The sequence below is a fragment of the Rhincodon typus genome, chromosome 23 (assembly GCF_021869965.1).
Source record: "Rhincodon typus isolate 14 chromosome 23, sRhiTyp1.1, whole genome shotgun sequence".
Taxonomy (NCBI): Eukaryota; Metazoa; Chordata; class Chondrichthyes; order Orectolobiformes; family Rhincodontidae; genus Rhincodon; species Rhincodon typus.
The window spans coordinates 45812360-45827891 of record NC_063354.1 but is presented as its reverse complement, the minus strand read 5'-3'; the positions used below and the strand labels follow the sequence as shown (position 1 = coordinate 45827891).

At 39.6% G+C, this 15532-nt stretch overlaps 1 protein-coding gene across 1 annotated transcript in view; it reads right to left on the bottom strand.

Moving 5' to 3' along the window:
• recql5 (RecQ helicase-like 5) overlaps positions 1-15532 on the bottom strand; it is a 90317-nt gene that overhangs the window by 3588 nt on the left and 71197 nt on the right. The window contains exons 11-17 of the mRNA XM_048611153.1: positions 11783-11856; positions 10744-10837; positions 7073-7204; positions 5760-6322; positions 3031-3139; positions 2711-2956; positions 2441-2513 (exon numbers count right to left, since the gene is read on the bottom strand). Of these exons, the coding sequence (XP_048467110.1) occupies positions 2441-2513; positions 2711-2956; positions 3031-3139; positions 5760-6322; positions 7073-7204; positions 10744-10837; positions 11783-11856 (1291 nt within the window). The remainder of the gene's footprint in view (positions 1-2440; positions 2514-2710; positions 2957-3030; positions 3140-5759; positions 6323-7072; positions 7205-10743; positions 10838-11782; positions 11857-15532) is intronic.

Sequence of the window (15532 nt, the reverse complement as noted above, 5' to 3'; positions counted from 1 at the left end):
AGATATTTCAAAGTAGAGATATCAACAGAAGATCAACCACAGGAGCACTTAATTATGGGCTCAGTTTTCTCAACCATAAACCAGCAGACCATGGTCAAAATTCTGCCTCAACACAAACTAGTGGAGCATTTAGAAATTACTGACATAACCAATAGGGTTCAAGAACAGCCAAACAACCCCAAAGTTCATTCTCCTAATCCTCTTGCGGTGTTTCTGCATTCTCTTCATAACCTCCTAAATGATCTCCCACTGTGCTACTCATCATCTCCTCTCATTCCTCTGACAGTTTGGATCTAACTGAAATGTTTTGAACATTTTGTTATGATAAAGGCCTGAAAATAATTATGCCAGTTGTGTTATAAAGTACGACTGACCCTTCAATGACCTTCCCTCCGTGACTGAGTGGATTTGCTGATAATACAAAGTTTGGTGTCATTGTAGATAGTGTAGATGATTGTCTAACAATATTCTTTTACAATTTTATGCTAAGTGAATGGCAAAACTGTGGCAGATGGAGTTCAATGTCAGCCAATGTGACACTATCCACTTTGGAGTGAAAAAGGATACAGCAGGGTACTTTCTAAGTGGTATAAAACTAAATACAGTGGATTTGTAAAGAGACTCGGTAATTCAAGCACAGATTTTTAAAAATGCCACAAACAGTTGCAGAAAATAATCAAAAAAGCTAATGGAATGCTGGCTTCTTATATCTGGAAGACAGGGGTATAAGGATGCAGAAGTTATGCTGCACTTATACAAAACTCTGTTTAGACCCCACTTGGCGTCCTGTGAGCAGATTTAGGCACCATACCTTAGGAAGGATATATGAGCTTTAGAGGGAGTACAATGTAGATTTACAAGAATGATACTCAGATTTCAGGGATTATGTAATAAGGATAGATTATACAAGTTGGCCTGTTTTCTCTAGAATTAATAAGGTTAAAGGGTGATCAGATTGAAATCTTCAAGATATTAACAGGAAAAGACAGGTTAGATAAAGATGAACTATTTCCGCTGGTTGGGGATTCTAGAACTATGGGGCATAGTCTGAGAATTAGGGCCAGACAGTACAGGAGAGATTTAAGAATGACAAGGGTGGTAGATGTTTGGAACTTGCTTCCACAAATGGCAGTTGATGCTGGATCAGTTTTTAATTTTAAATCTAAGATTGCTTAACAATTTTTTTTTAAATCTAAGGTATACAGAGAGAGTTGGGCCACAGATCAGCCATGATCCCGTTGCATGATGAAACAGACTCGAAGGGTGAATGACCTACTCCTGTTCCTTTATAGAAGGGGCTTAAATTAAAACTAGTTTTAGTTTGTCTCAAACAGGAATACCATCAATGTCTCACAATACATTCAGTCCTAAGGCTAATGTACAAAAAAATTCTTTGAACAAACAAGGCAACAGAAGCTCCAGAATTAATATGGAGCTGAGATGAAGTGTACAGGCAGGGGACTGGGCACAACAGAAATATCACAACTGTAAATACTGAAGAGTGCGATAATTTTGTTTTAACATTAAAATTAACCACAGATTATCACATGGGGCAGTTAAGGGGATAGGATACTAAATGCTAGGAATGACAACAGAGCAGTGATGCAGTGAAACACCATTTTAATGCTGCTGATAAACAAAACCATGATTGGTTTGCGATTTTCTACATTATTTTCATTACAATGGGGGACAGTGTTTAAAGTACTTTCCTAGAATTATTTCCTAAACTGCAATAAAGATTTTCTTGGTCTTTCCCAGGATCTCTAACTGCTGCGTGAGTGAGAAAGGATAAATACCTACATGCACATACTACAGAAAACTAAACTTCCATATACCTCAAGGTCTGACCATGACAAAGTAGTAATGTTGGTTTAAGAGCCAATATCTTTGGTTAAGAGTCAAATAACCTGCTGACATAGAGCTGGATGTCTGGGAAATGCACCAGAAATGTTCACTACCATACAAAAATGCACAAACAACATTTGGGATCTTTAGAAAGGAACAGAGAAAAATAAATCGGGGAGAATTAATGAATTAGTCTTAAAATATTTACGTTGGAGTTAGTTGCATCTATCGCTCACAAGGTAGAAGTAATTTGGTCCAGTCTAGTTCATTTGTCCAGAAAACAGTTGCAGTGCTGCCCATCACAACATTCATCTATCTCAGAGTTTGCTTGTAATTCCCAATCCATACATCCAACATGTTGACCATTATTTGAGGAATGTCCAATATCACTTGTGCCCTCATGTTGAACTGTCACAGTTAACTCAGATACCTACATTCCCCATACTGCGTTGATCATGCTGTAGTGTTTTACCTAGAAAGAAGTTTATAAGTATTCCAAATGCACTCAACAAACTGCATTCATCTCTTTGACTAATGGTATACCCATCTTTCCAGAACACAACAGATCACAAATGAAGGCAGAGTCTGCTCTTACCGTTTCTTTTCATGGTATTCTCTTCAACAACCAGTAAATGAGAAAGGTGTCGAGCAAAGGCTTTAAACAGATCCTGTAGGAATGTGAACATGAGGCATTATTCATTACCTGAAGCAAGGACTTTAAATTTCCAGCTGAATATATACCTGGCTAAAAGTGAGCACATCAATAGCTTATCAATCCTGTGCAAGACACTGATCTAACAGTCCCAAATCATGATTCAACAGCTAAGGGTATTCCATTCTGATTATACTAACAATTCAATTTTACCTTAGAAGCAAATCTTCCATCCTTGTAGTAAGGAGTCAGGCATTTGACAACAATGTCTGCTGCCTGTTTCAGTTGTCCTCCTTTCACTGCAACTGGAGACATCTTGGTTCCATCATTTTTACATAACTGAAACAAGGAGTCAAAGGTCACCTTTTTCTTATTCTGACTGCCCTTAACATCAGGAGGGCATAAGATGGAAGAATTGATGCTGTTTCGTTGTCGTTTCAAGTCCAGTGATCCTCGTCCCTGAAAGAGCATAGGTATAAGTCCAAGATATGTAGAGCATAAATCAGTGTGTAACAAATACTAAGGTGACTTACTTCATCTGTTGCTGGTCGTTTCTCACGAGCAAAGGGAGCAACTTCCAATCCTTGGCTTCTTGCATCATCTGGTATTTTCCCAGCAGGACCTTTCTCCATGTTTCTAACGCTGTCATAATAATACATGTCAAAAAGAATATCCTGGGTCATGAACAACCGCAACATACAATCCAGTCACAGACCTTCCCCTATTTATTTGATCAACAAGTGTTGTACACTTCTCTAGAATAAAAACAGAAGTAGGTCATTGGCCTCTCAAATCTATTCCAAACAGTTAATGTAATATTGATCTTTACCTCAACAACTTGCTTCACAACAGGAGATTTGATAGAGATATTCAAACCAATGACAAGGCTTTTGTAAAGCAAATAATGTGGAACTGTTTCCAGTGGCAAAAGGCTTGGTTACCAGGACACTTATTTCAAGTAATTAGCAAAACAACCTGAAGCACAACAATGAAACACTGGGTGGAATCTTATATGGGGCTGAACGATGTGGCCGATGGCTAGATTTGTGATAGAATTGGACAAGAAGTCCAGTAAGACGATCTTGACATCAAGATCTTCTCACTCGATCTTTTATGCTTTTCTGATGCAGCGAGGTGACCGTCTTGCTAGGCAGCAGCGAGTTGCCAATTCCAGGGGATGATTGCTTGTTAAATGCCTTGGGCACAGCCCAACTCACCTCATTAATGTTCAGCATCTATCTTACCAAACTAGCCAAACAAGCTACACATTGAGAAAACTCAACATGGAAATCAGAGCAGGTATCTTACAAATTCAGTACACCATTTGCTACAAAAGACTGCCATGTTGGACCCTGGGCAGGCTCTGCAGGCACTGGCCACATGCATCCTATATTCATGAACATTTGGTATCCGATAAATGCCAGCCTCTAAGAGCCCTTATAGCACATCTCCATTACCCTTATAGCAGCTTCAGCACCTATCATTGTAATGCCGCAGAAAGGATACTGTATGCTCAGGGATGTACACAGCTCATGGACTGAACCAGGCTGCATCTCCAGGCTCTTGATTTGCTGTCATAATGCACAGTCACTTTGAGCCTAATTGGATGCTCACAGCATCCCTTACTGGTAGTGTATTTTTGCACTTTGCCCCCTCAGCCAAACAAACAAGGCTCATATTATTTCTTGCTTTCCTGTTTAGTGTAGATCAAAAGGAAGCTTCTCGTGGCTGTCAGCAACACTCAGTCAAACGGGATAGACTTAGGTCAGGGGGTCCCGGTGGTAAGTCGGCCACTCGGGGTAGTCTGAGACAAGATGATTTCCACATAAGGTTGAGGAATTGAATGTCAGACAGCATCAGAGGAGCTAGGCCTGGCCTGCTGTGTTCCTCCAGCTCCACACTGTGTTGTCTCTGACTCCAGCATCAGCAGTTCTTACTATCTGAGTGGTAAAACAGACAGGTTTTAAACAGAAAGCTGTAAAAGCAAGCTTTGACTAAGTTCAGAAGGTAGTTGGAGCTTATTTGAGAATTAGTTTTGTTTAAAGTCAAGCAAGATGACCTGCTGATTCAGGGAAGTATAACATTTTTTGCATGAGTATGCAAAGTGAAGTCGTACTGATCAAGTACAATCATTTATGTTCATTTGTTGATAAACACTAACAAATTGACCCCTGTCGAACCAGATATTTTCTTGAGAATAGCATTTGAGAGCATCTACAGAATATATGAATATTCAGTTCACTTGGTTTGAGTAAACTATTATTGGGTAATGAAAATCAGCTCTGACAAGCAAAAGGTGATGGGATCCACTTGAAGAAGCAATTGCTCCCAGTGAATGTATATTATGGGAGCGATGATAGGAGAGCCATGGTTCCCACTCAATCTCTATTCAGTGATATGAAAGGACTGTGACAAATTTGAGTGCAGTGCTAGACATTGAGCAGGTAATGAGCTTACCAAAATTAATACCTTTGGTATAGCAAACTTAAGATTGAGGGGAGGTGGTGGGGGGGCGCTGCAGACAACAGAGTAGAAAGGGCAGGAAAGCAGACATGATCCAACTGAATGGTGGAGCATGCTCAAGGGATTGAGTTCCATTTGTTCCTGTTGCTTATGGACTTATACAATTCAGTGTCTGACCTAAGATGTCACTTTTTTATACATTTCTATCACTCTGCCTGACTGTCATGACAACACAGCATTGACATTAACTTTATAAACACTTTATAGAGTGTCTAACAGTCTTGGTCACCTGCAGAGACTTATTATCTGACATTCCACTCACACCAGTTGTATGATCTTTTGATTTCTCTACCTATGTACTCTATGTCTATATGCACTCCTCTATTACTGTCCCTGATGAAGGGGCTGCGCTCCAAAAGCTTGTGTGATTTCAAATAAGCCTGTTGGACTATAACCTGGTATCATGTGACTTCTGACTTTGCTCACCCAAGTCCAACACTGGCACCTCCACATCATGGAAGAAAGATTGTTCCAACATTAATCTGTTTCAAAATGGCCATAATATGGATGGCTAATGTGGGAACTGATACAACATCTTTCGCAAAAGCTTTAGCAATTGAAGCTGAGGCCCATTTTTAAGCCAAAATAGAGGAAACTTGATGTTCTCACTGTGCCAAAACTGGAGCACTCTTACCTTAGCACTAACATATCTCATTTTGATGAGCATAAAGAAAATCAATAGGCAGGGAAAAAAATATGGATGACAGGACACGGTAAAATGCCCAGCATTTAATGTTACCTTGTCTTCTCCTCCATGTCATGATGGGTCAGTAAACATTTTTGTACCATGTCCTTATTTACAGTCTTAGTCACTTTATCAAGATCTGGAAGAGATCCCAGTTCCCCAGACAAGGCCGAAGTGGAAGAGGATGCTCTCGTGCTGTCCTCTTCTTCTGGTATATCATTAACGAATGTGCTGCAGCCCTCACCGGGGACTTTGACTGATGCATCTGCTGCCCCTTTAGATTTGCTCTGCTGGAAGAATTTGGTAATATTCTGAGAGTCTTTCTTGGCACTCTCTGCCAGCAATTGCTTTTTGGTGGGTTTCCTCTTGCTGGGACTGGAGTGGAGAGGTGAGCACTGACCTGTCCTCTCATTAGCATGTGCAGAGGGTTTCATGACTTCTAGAGAGCTTGTAATTTCTTTCTTTCTCATTCCATCCGAATGGTATATTGGGCTTTCTGAGCTAGTGTTATTCTTCTGCTCACTGTTCACTCGCACTGAGTTCTTCAGCATCTCTCCTGCAGTTCGGAATGGGCTAGATAAACTCTGACCTCCTACTCCCACACGCTTTCGTTTGAACTGCAAAGCATAGAAATAAATAAGCACCTGTCTGGTATTTATGGTACAGTCAGTGACAACGTTCAGGTCAGATGCATGTATGATTAGTCGAAAGTTGTCGGAGGTCAATAACACACATAGAACAGTGGGCAACGGCTGCAGACAAGAGACAGTAATATAGAGGGCAGTGGCTTGAAGTCAGCAGTGCTGCAGATAAAGTAGGCCATGGATGGACGTCCATGACACACACGATTCAGCAGGTAATAGTTGGAAGTCAGTGACATAATACAGAGGTCAGTGGCTTGAGGTCAGCAACATTCAAAAATCAATGGGCAGGAGCTAGAAGTATTCGTACGTGTGGTTGAGGTCATCCAGATTGAAGGTCATCTTTCAGTATGGAAGTCAATTGGTTACAATCAGTCCTGTGCCCATGCAACTACAATGCCAGTAGCTAGCACCACAATCCAACATGTAGAAAGGTCAAAAACCTCTTTACAGGACACTGTCAGGATGACATGGAAGGTGACTTGAATCAGCATAATGCCACGTCGGAGTTATAAAGCTTGTAGATTGTAGGAAAAGGGAAAGACTAAGAAAAATTTTGCAAGAGTTTTGAAGTCATGCCAAAGAATTAGTTTGAACCATAGACTATGTTATGTTTAATGTAGTGAAGTTTCAGGGGGCATGAATTCTGCTGTGAGATTTTGAATCTTACTACTGAAGAGGAGAGGGGATTACAGTTATCGACTGAAAGACAAAAGATATACTCACAGAATAGACCTGTGATGCAGAAATAAACGTTTCACCATCTTTTTCACAATCTGTTGATGCTACTTCAGTATCCATTTCTGTCCGTTTTGGATGCAAAGGCTTATTTTGTGTTGACTTATTAATTTCTCCAACCTAATATGAAAAAGAAGTAACAAATAAATAAAAATGCAGACCATTGGGACCCTTCAGTTTCATAGAAGAGTCATGCTGGACTCGAAACATTAACTCTGTTTCCATCTCCATGGATGCTGCCTGGCCAGCTGCGTTTCTCCAGCCACTTCTGTTTTCAACCCCTTGAGCCTGCTCTGTCACCATGGCTGGTCTGCACCTCAACTCCATTTATCCTATTTTGTTCCATTTCCTTACTTAGCAAGTATCTAGTAACTAGAGTCTTCAGTTGTGACACAAAACATGGAAGTATTGTGGACTGAGAGGGGGTAAGAGTGTTAAACTTCAAGAAGACATAGATAGACTGCTGGAATGGATGTACAAAAGCCAGATGAAATTTAATACAGAGGAATGTGAAGTGATTTAATTTGGTAGGAACGATAAGGAAAGGCAATATAAAAGATCTAATTCTAAAATGGATGCAAAAGCACAGAGACCTTCAGGTCTATGAGCACAGATTATTGATGTTGCTAGTGCAGGTTAAGAATGTAATTAATAAAGCATAAAGTATACTGGGATTTATAAGTGGAGGTCAGGAGTACAAAAATAATCAATTTATGATAAAACTGTATAAACATTGGTTTAGTTTTAACTGGAGTGCTGTATCCAGTACTGGGTGGTAAATGTTAGGAAAGATGTGAAGACATCAAGATGATACAGAAAGAATTCATGAACATGGTTCTAAGGAGGAAGAACTACAGTTACACAAAGAGAAGATTAAAAGAAATCTGACAGAGGAAATCAAAAGAATCAGGGGTTTCTTGAGAGAATAAATATTGAAAAACAGTTCAGTTGAAGAAACTTTCCAGAACTAGAGGAAACCAATGGAAAGTGATCAGCAAAACGTAGCAATGGTAACATGAGAAAATCATTATCTACTCCATTGAATCCCTTTGTTATTTTTTACAACCTCTGACCTTAATAACATCTAAGCATCATATTTGAACCTGTCCAATAAGTTAACCCTTTAAGCGTGAGTACAAGTCGGACGAATCTATGCTGTACATTTTCCAAGGCTAATATATCTCTCTTGAGGTGCAGTGCACAGAACAGAAAGCAATACACCAGGTATATCAAATAAAGGCTCTGGACAACTAACATATCACATACTCACTTTTGATTTTGAATCTCCTTAAGATAAAAGTCAATGTTCCATTAAATATTTTGATTACATTCTGTACATTTGCTTAAACATGAATGATTTGTCATATGGCATCCCAAATCTCTCCATTTATCCAAAATCCCTCACTTTCCAGCAAAATATTCAGATCTGACTCATTGGATGGCATCACAGACTGAACTTTATCTGCCAAAATTCACTTAATTTATGTTCCAAACTACTTCCACCTACACACTTATTTTAGTTTTGAACCTAGTGTCATCTGTGAATTTCTGACAAAAGCAAAATACTTATGCTGTAATTCTGAAACTATTCTGAAGAATTATCTCAGACTTGAAACTTTAATTCTGTTTCTTTCTCCACCAATGCTTACTGCGATTTTCTGCACTGTTTTCATTCCACATCTACCATTTACCATCAATCCATGTAAGAAGGTTACCTCCAATTCAATGTGCTGTCATGTTTACTCTTGACCTTGTGTGAGCCATTTACAAATGTAAATCTAGAAAGACAATCTCCATATGCACACCTATCCTCTGTCCTTAATTGCCTCTTCAAAAACTGCAGATTCGACAAGAACATTTTTAAAAAATTTACTACAACAAATGACAGACTAAACACTTTTTTAGATTTATCTTACAATTTAGCTACACACAGGTTTCTCAAATCTAGCACCAATAGTAAAGCCCATTCAGATAACTATTCTTCCCCCAGCCGTGCCAACACAAAAATTTAGATCACTGCAAGATGCTTCTCTTCTGCCAGAAACCATCTCTTTCCCAAGTCCGGCTGTAATAGCCAAAATAGTCAAGCAGCCTGTTCAGTTTTCTAAGTACAAAGAACTGCTTTCTCTCTGTGATATTAATTGATTTGTAGGAACTGTAACAATTCAGCCTGTGAATGAAGATTTAAAAATACGCTGTTAGTTATACAGATGCTATAGAAGAAAAGTAGAGATTAGAGTCAACATTAAGGAGTGTGAAGAGAGATATCAAGAATGGGAGACTTTCAAAAGAGAAATGATTAGGGTGCAAGGTAGGTCCATATCCATAAGAAATAAATACAGGGCATCCAAAGCTAGAGTACCCTGAATGACGAAGAATATTGATGAGAAAACAAGGAAGTAAAAAGAGGCATTGGCACTAGTATAGTTTGATGTTTGTTGGTCTGTATAGACAAGGTAGACAGAAGGACCTGTTTCAATGCTATATGACAGCATGCCTCTAAGTCATTAATGTGATCTCAAAGATTGGTTTCCTCTGCTCTGTTCTCCACGGCAAATGAAGCACATTAACCTTGCATCCAAGTAAAAATGTTAATTAAACATTTTGATCCCTTGCATATTAAAAACAAATGGACAGCTTACATGCTCTTGTGTGTAGCTGAAGTATAAGATGTATAGAAAATGAAAACAGTGTTTTATGTTTAATATTTTTGTAGAATTTTGAGAGACTCAGAGATTAGTCATTGTAAAATTAGAGACTGCTGCCACTGTCTCAAGTATAAATACATTTTCTTCAGTATAACCACCTGAATCTTCCTTTTATCTCAAACGACCAAAGCACCTAGGCTGACTGTCAGGGAGACTTCAAAGCAGTCGGCATGTACCCTAAATTTAAAGCCACAGTCCCAAAATAACAACTTTGTAAACTTTACTATTATAACACTGAGTGCAACAAAAGATGTGTACATTGTTATTAATTCTGTTCCTTTGAAGAAAATATTTTGAAAGCAAACATTCTCATTACCAATGTAATTTTGCCCCATTTCACTCTATGCTGACATCTAATGGCACATTGTAAACACTGAGACCATCAATCTTCACTTTAAAACCAGTGCTTACAAAGCAAGTCCCACAGTACATCACGACACAGTACAATGCTCGGGCTGCTCCAGATCAATGGTGCATAGTGCATGGTGCATAATTGTTCTCATTTTAACATTCTGTTGCCCCAACACTCTTAAAGAGCTCACAATTAAAAATCAAGAATCACACTCTCTATTTTCATTACAGTTCCTGAGCATAGCTCTTTACATGCTGCTCACTGTAAAGATTTCAGTAATAATAGTTTCTCTTTCTAAGGGTCTCAGTTGTAATCTTCTAAATTGAATGCTTCTCTGCTGCCAGTTCTGAATTCTTACTAATTTCCTCATTCTGCTCTTTCCCACTATCCCCCTTTTAATTGCTTGATTTTTCTTTGTTCATTCATGGGATGAGGGCATTGCTGACTAGGAGCATTTATTGCCCAGAGGGCAGTTAAGAGTCAACCACATTGCGGTGGGTCTGGAGTCACATGTAGGCCAGACCAGGTAAGGATAGCCACAATATATTGTATCTAATACAGAATATCTTGTTAAATAGATCCTCACTTTGTTTACCCACCTTTTTTAGCACCAGTGCTTTGTATAAGTTAGCCATCTTGCTGATTTTGAAAGCTTCATATTCCATCTGTACAGCACATGAGTGAGGGTCTGCCCTGTTAGTGAGAAAGGATCTACGCATCAGGGCATGCAATGGAATCAGCTGTGTAAATCTTCATTGTGAGAAAGAAGATGTACATTGCCACAATATGCATGCAGAGATATCATGGGAATGTCTTGGTGAATGGAACACAGGACAAAATTATGAAAGTACAAAGGCATTTAAAAAAGAACAAGTACTTTTGGTACAACAAAAATCACAATGAGTCAAATTCTGATATTCTGAAACTCCAGCCATGTAGAAGTTGTCAGCCATTCCCACAGGTACAATAGGACATCCAATAGAGGGATACCCATGAGAAGCTGAAGTTCTGGACTGGTAACTCTATATTAGCTGAACCTTTGCACAATTGTCATTTGACTGCTAACCACATATGAAGACATATACTAAGCAGAAAAAAGATTATGAAGCTTTTCCAGAGATAACTCCCAACTTTGTTCAATGCCTTTAATTATATATTGTCAGGACATTGTAAGGTGTCAATAAGTTTTAAAAAAAAAACATTTTTCATATATTTACTGCATCAGTGTTTTTTTGGCGTAGAATGTAGGCAGATCAAGTCATGTAGGGGCCGCCTTGTCTATCGTTTAATCAGAGTTTGTGGGCAAGCCATCTGTGATTCAACTTATCGAAATGTTACAATACTTCATTCACTCTACCAAAGGTAGCCATGCTTTCAGCTGGGCCGAAAGCTCTAGAAATCCCTTAACAAGTTTCTCCAACTGTCTTATTTCCTTTAAATCTACCTCTTTTATCAAGCTTAAGGTCATAGGTCTTCATGTTTCTTCTTTCACCGGGTATCAGTGCTTGTCTGGCTATACTGCTGTGAAGTGCCTTGGGATATTTTGCTGCATTAAAGGAGCTATTCACATAAATACATTATTGAGACTGTGTTGAATAATATGCATGTGTGTATTTGGCTGCTACAGTCTTTACTCACCACTCTGGCTTTGCAATTTCCTGTTTATTCTTGGTCAGCGCCTCCTCCAACATGTGGAGACAGTGTTCACGTGCCTGATATTGAATACATCAGCAGCAAGAGGAGAAAGAGGAAAGAGGCAAAACAATTAGTTCACAACATGCTGTGCCATCAACAGAAATGGTAACAACATTTTTGCACGAGGTTCCCAAAAATGCAGACTATCTTGATATGCAGCCATCTTACAAATAAACATTCTTCAATGTATATACTTCTAGTTACTTATCCATTGTTACTTTTCAAAACAAATAAATGTATTTGAATTTCCAAGTCTAATACAAATTTTCAGAATGATTCCGCTTCGGAATTTAGGTTGATTCAAGTTCGAATTCACAATCAGAAATGATACATGTCAGTTCTTCATGAGTCTAAGTCAATATTTATTTAAAAAAGATCTGTTCGTGTATCTCATTGGTGCTTTTGGGACTTTGTATGTTCAAATTGGCTGCAACTCTACACAACAACAGACTACAAAGGAATACAGGATGTCCTGAAGTTAGCTAAGACAAAATAATAATGCAAGATTCTCCCGATGGATAACTGTCCTACTAAGGTAAAGGAAAAAGCCAACTCAACCAGTCACAGTAACTTTTCAATGCTTGGAACTTCTTCAAATAAAACAATTAAAAAGTAACAATAAAGCAGGAGCTTTGCTAACAAGTCTCAGCTGATGGTATAGGATGAAAGTATCCATTATTGTTGGTGATACAATACAAACTGGGCAGATCCAATCTGGCTCCTTCTCGGCATTTTCAACCACCAGAATGGCACAAATCAGCATTAAACTAACAATCTCATTCAGAAGAGAAACAGATTGGTTGTACAGGAAGTAGAAAAATATTTCACTGGCTGCTGTTGGAAACACTTTTAAGGTTGGTGCACATGCTGTTGTAGCAGCATTGAAGACAGAATTGTAGACAGAAGTAGCTTAGAGAAAGTTCAGTTGACTGATGAGCAGTTAATCCTATGAGGAATGGTTGGACAGGTTGGGAATATGTCTAGTCAAGCCAATAATGACAAGCAATCTTATTAAAACGTACAAAATCCCAAAAGGGACTTGAGAGTGTGGGTATTGAAAGGGTATTTCAGCTTGTGGAAGAGACTTAAATAAGGGAACACAGTTTTTAAAAGTCTTAGGTAAGTTTTTTCTCTCTCAGAAGGTCATGAGTTTATGGAATTTTCTTCCCCAGTGAACGGTGGAGACAGCCTCAGTAAAATCAGCTGTATCTGCACTAAAATTTGCTGTGGGAAATAAGTAAACTATTGAGGTAGTGTTTTTCTAAGTATTCCTTCTTTGTTTTCATTAACGTGCAATAGTAACTGTGATCATGAACATCACATAAGAGGTTTCAGATTAGTTGCAGGAACTCGGATTTGATTTTTGATGGATTTTATTTGATTTATTATTGTCACATGTACCTAGGCACAGTGAAAAGTTTTGTTTTGCGTGCAGTATGGCAGATAAGAACAGAAGAGCCAGGGGCAGGAATAGGCCATCTGGCCCTTCGAGCCTACTCTGCCATTCACTAAGATCTTTTTATGGTCTCAGCTCCACTTACCCACCCTCTCACTATAACCCTTAATTCCTTTAATGTTCAAAAAATTATCGATCTTAGCTTTAAAAACATTCAATGAGGAAGTCTCAACTACTTCACTGGGCAGGGAATTCCACAGATTCACAACCCTTTGGGTGAAGAAGTTCCTCCTCAATTCGGGCCTAAACCTTGTCCCCTAATTTTGAGGCTATGCCCTCTTGTTCTAGTTTCACCTGCCAGTGGAAACATCCTCCCTGCTTCTACCTTATCTATGCCCTTCATAATTTTAAATGTTTCCTCCCCCCTCCCATTCTTCTAAATTCCAATGAATATAATCCAAGTTGACTCAGTCTCTCCTCATAAGCCAAACCCCTCAACTCTGGAGCCAACCTAGTGAACCTCCTCTGCACTGCCTCCAGTGCCAGTACATCCTCTCTCAAGTAAGGAGACCAAAACTGCACGCAGTACTCCAGGTATGGCTTCACCAGCACCCTATACAGCTGTAACATAACCTCCCTGCTTCTAAATTCAATCCCTCTAGCAATGAAGGACAAAATTCCATTTGCCTTCTTAATTACCTGTTGCAAACCCATAATAATACATTGCCCGTAACGCCGTGCACCTTAATTTTATGCAGCAGCCTTTTGTGCGGCATCTTGTCAAATTCCTTTTGGAAATCTAGATGCACCACATCTGCTGGGTCCCCATTGTCCAGTGCGCTCATAGAATTCCAGTAAATTAGTTCAACATGACCTGTCCTTCATGAACCCATGCTGCACCTGCCCAATGGGACAATTTCTATCTAGATGTTTTGCTATTTCTTCCTTGTTGATAGATTCAAGCATTTTCCCCACTGCAGAAGTTAAGCTAACTGGCCTATAATCCCCCATCTTTTGTCTACTGCCTTTTTTAAACAGTGGCATCACATTTGCTGTTTTCTAGTCTGCTGGAACTGCTCCAGAGTCCAGCGAATTTTGGATAATTACCACAAGCACATTTGCTATTTCTCCTGCCATACCATACAAAGTGCATAAGGGTAATAGAACAGAGCGAGGATTACAATGTTACGGCTGCACAGAAGTTGCACAAAGAGTGAGATCAACATTAAATTTAAAGTTTGAGAAGTCCATTCAGAAGTCTGAAAACAGCGGGGAAGAAGCTGTTCTTGAATCCATTGGTATGTGTGTTTAAGTTTTTGTACCTTCTGCCGGATGAAAGAGGTTGGAAGAGATTATAACCGGGGTGGGTGGAGTCTTTGAATATGTTGGCTGCCTTTCTGACGCAGTGAGAAGTATAGATGGAGTCAGTGGATGGAAAGTTGGCTTGCATGATCGACTGGACTGTGTTCACAACTCTCTGCAGTTTCTTGGGTCCATACCACGCCATATTGCATCCAGATAGAATACTTTCTATGGTGCATCTATACGTATTGTTGACAGTCTTTATGGACATGCTGAATTTTCTTAGCCTCCTGTGCTTTCTTCACCATCATATCTATGCAGGTGGACCAGGACTGATTGTTGGTTATCGTCACTCCTAGGAGCTTGACGCTTTCAACCATCTCCACCTCAGCTCCATTGATGTAGACAAGGGCATGCCTCCACCTTGCTTCCTGAAGTCAATGACCAGCTCCTTCATTTTGCTGAAGTTGAGGGAGAGATTGTTATCTTTACACCACGCTACCAAGCACGCACTTTCATGTATTCTGTCTCATCACTGTTTGTGATGTGGCCTACAATTGTGGTGTCATCAGTGAATTTGTAGGTGGAGTGAGAATGAAATTTGGCCACACAGTCACGAGCGTACAGGGAGTATGGTAAGGGCCTGAGTATGCAGCCTTGCAGGGAGCCGATGTTGAGGACAATAGTGGAGCAGATGTTGTTGTCTATTCTCACTGGTTACAGTCTGTGGATCAGGAAGCTGAGGATCCAGTTGCAGAGGGCAGAGTAGAGATCTAGGTCCGAGTTTGGAGATTAGTTTGGTTGGAATTGTAGTGCTGAAGGCGGAGCTGTAGTCAATAAGTAGGACCTGATGTGGGTAGAGATAGTGGGAACTGCCAATGCTGCAGAATCTGAGATAACAAGGTGTAGAGCTGGAGAACACTGCAGGCCAAGCAGAATCAGAGGAGCAGGAAAGCTGACGTTTCGGGTCTGGACCCTTCTTCAGAAAAAATGAA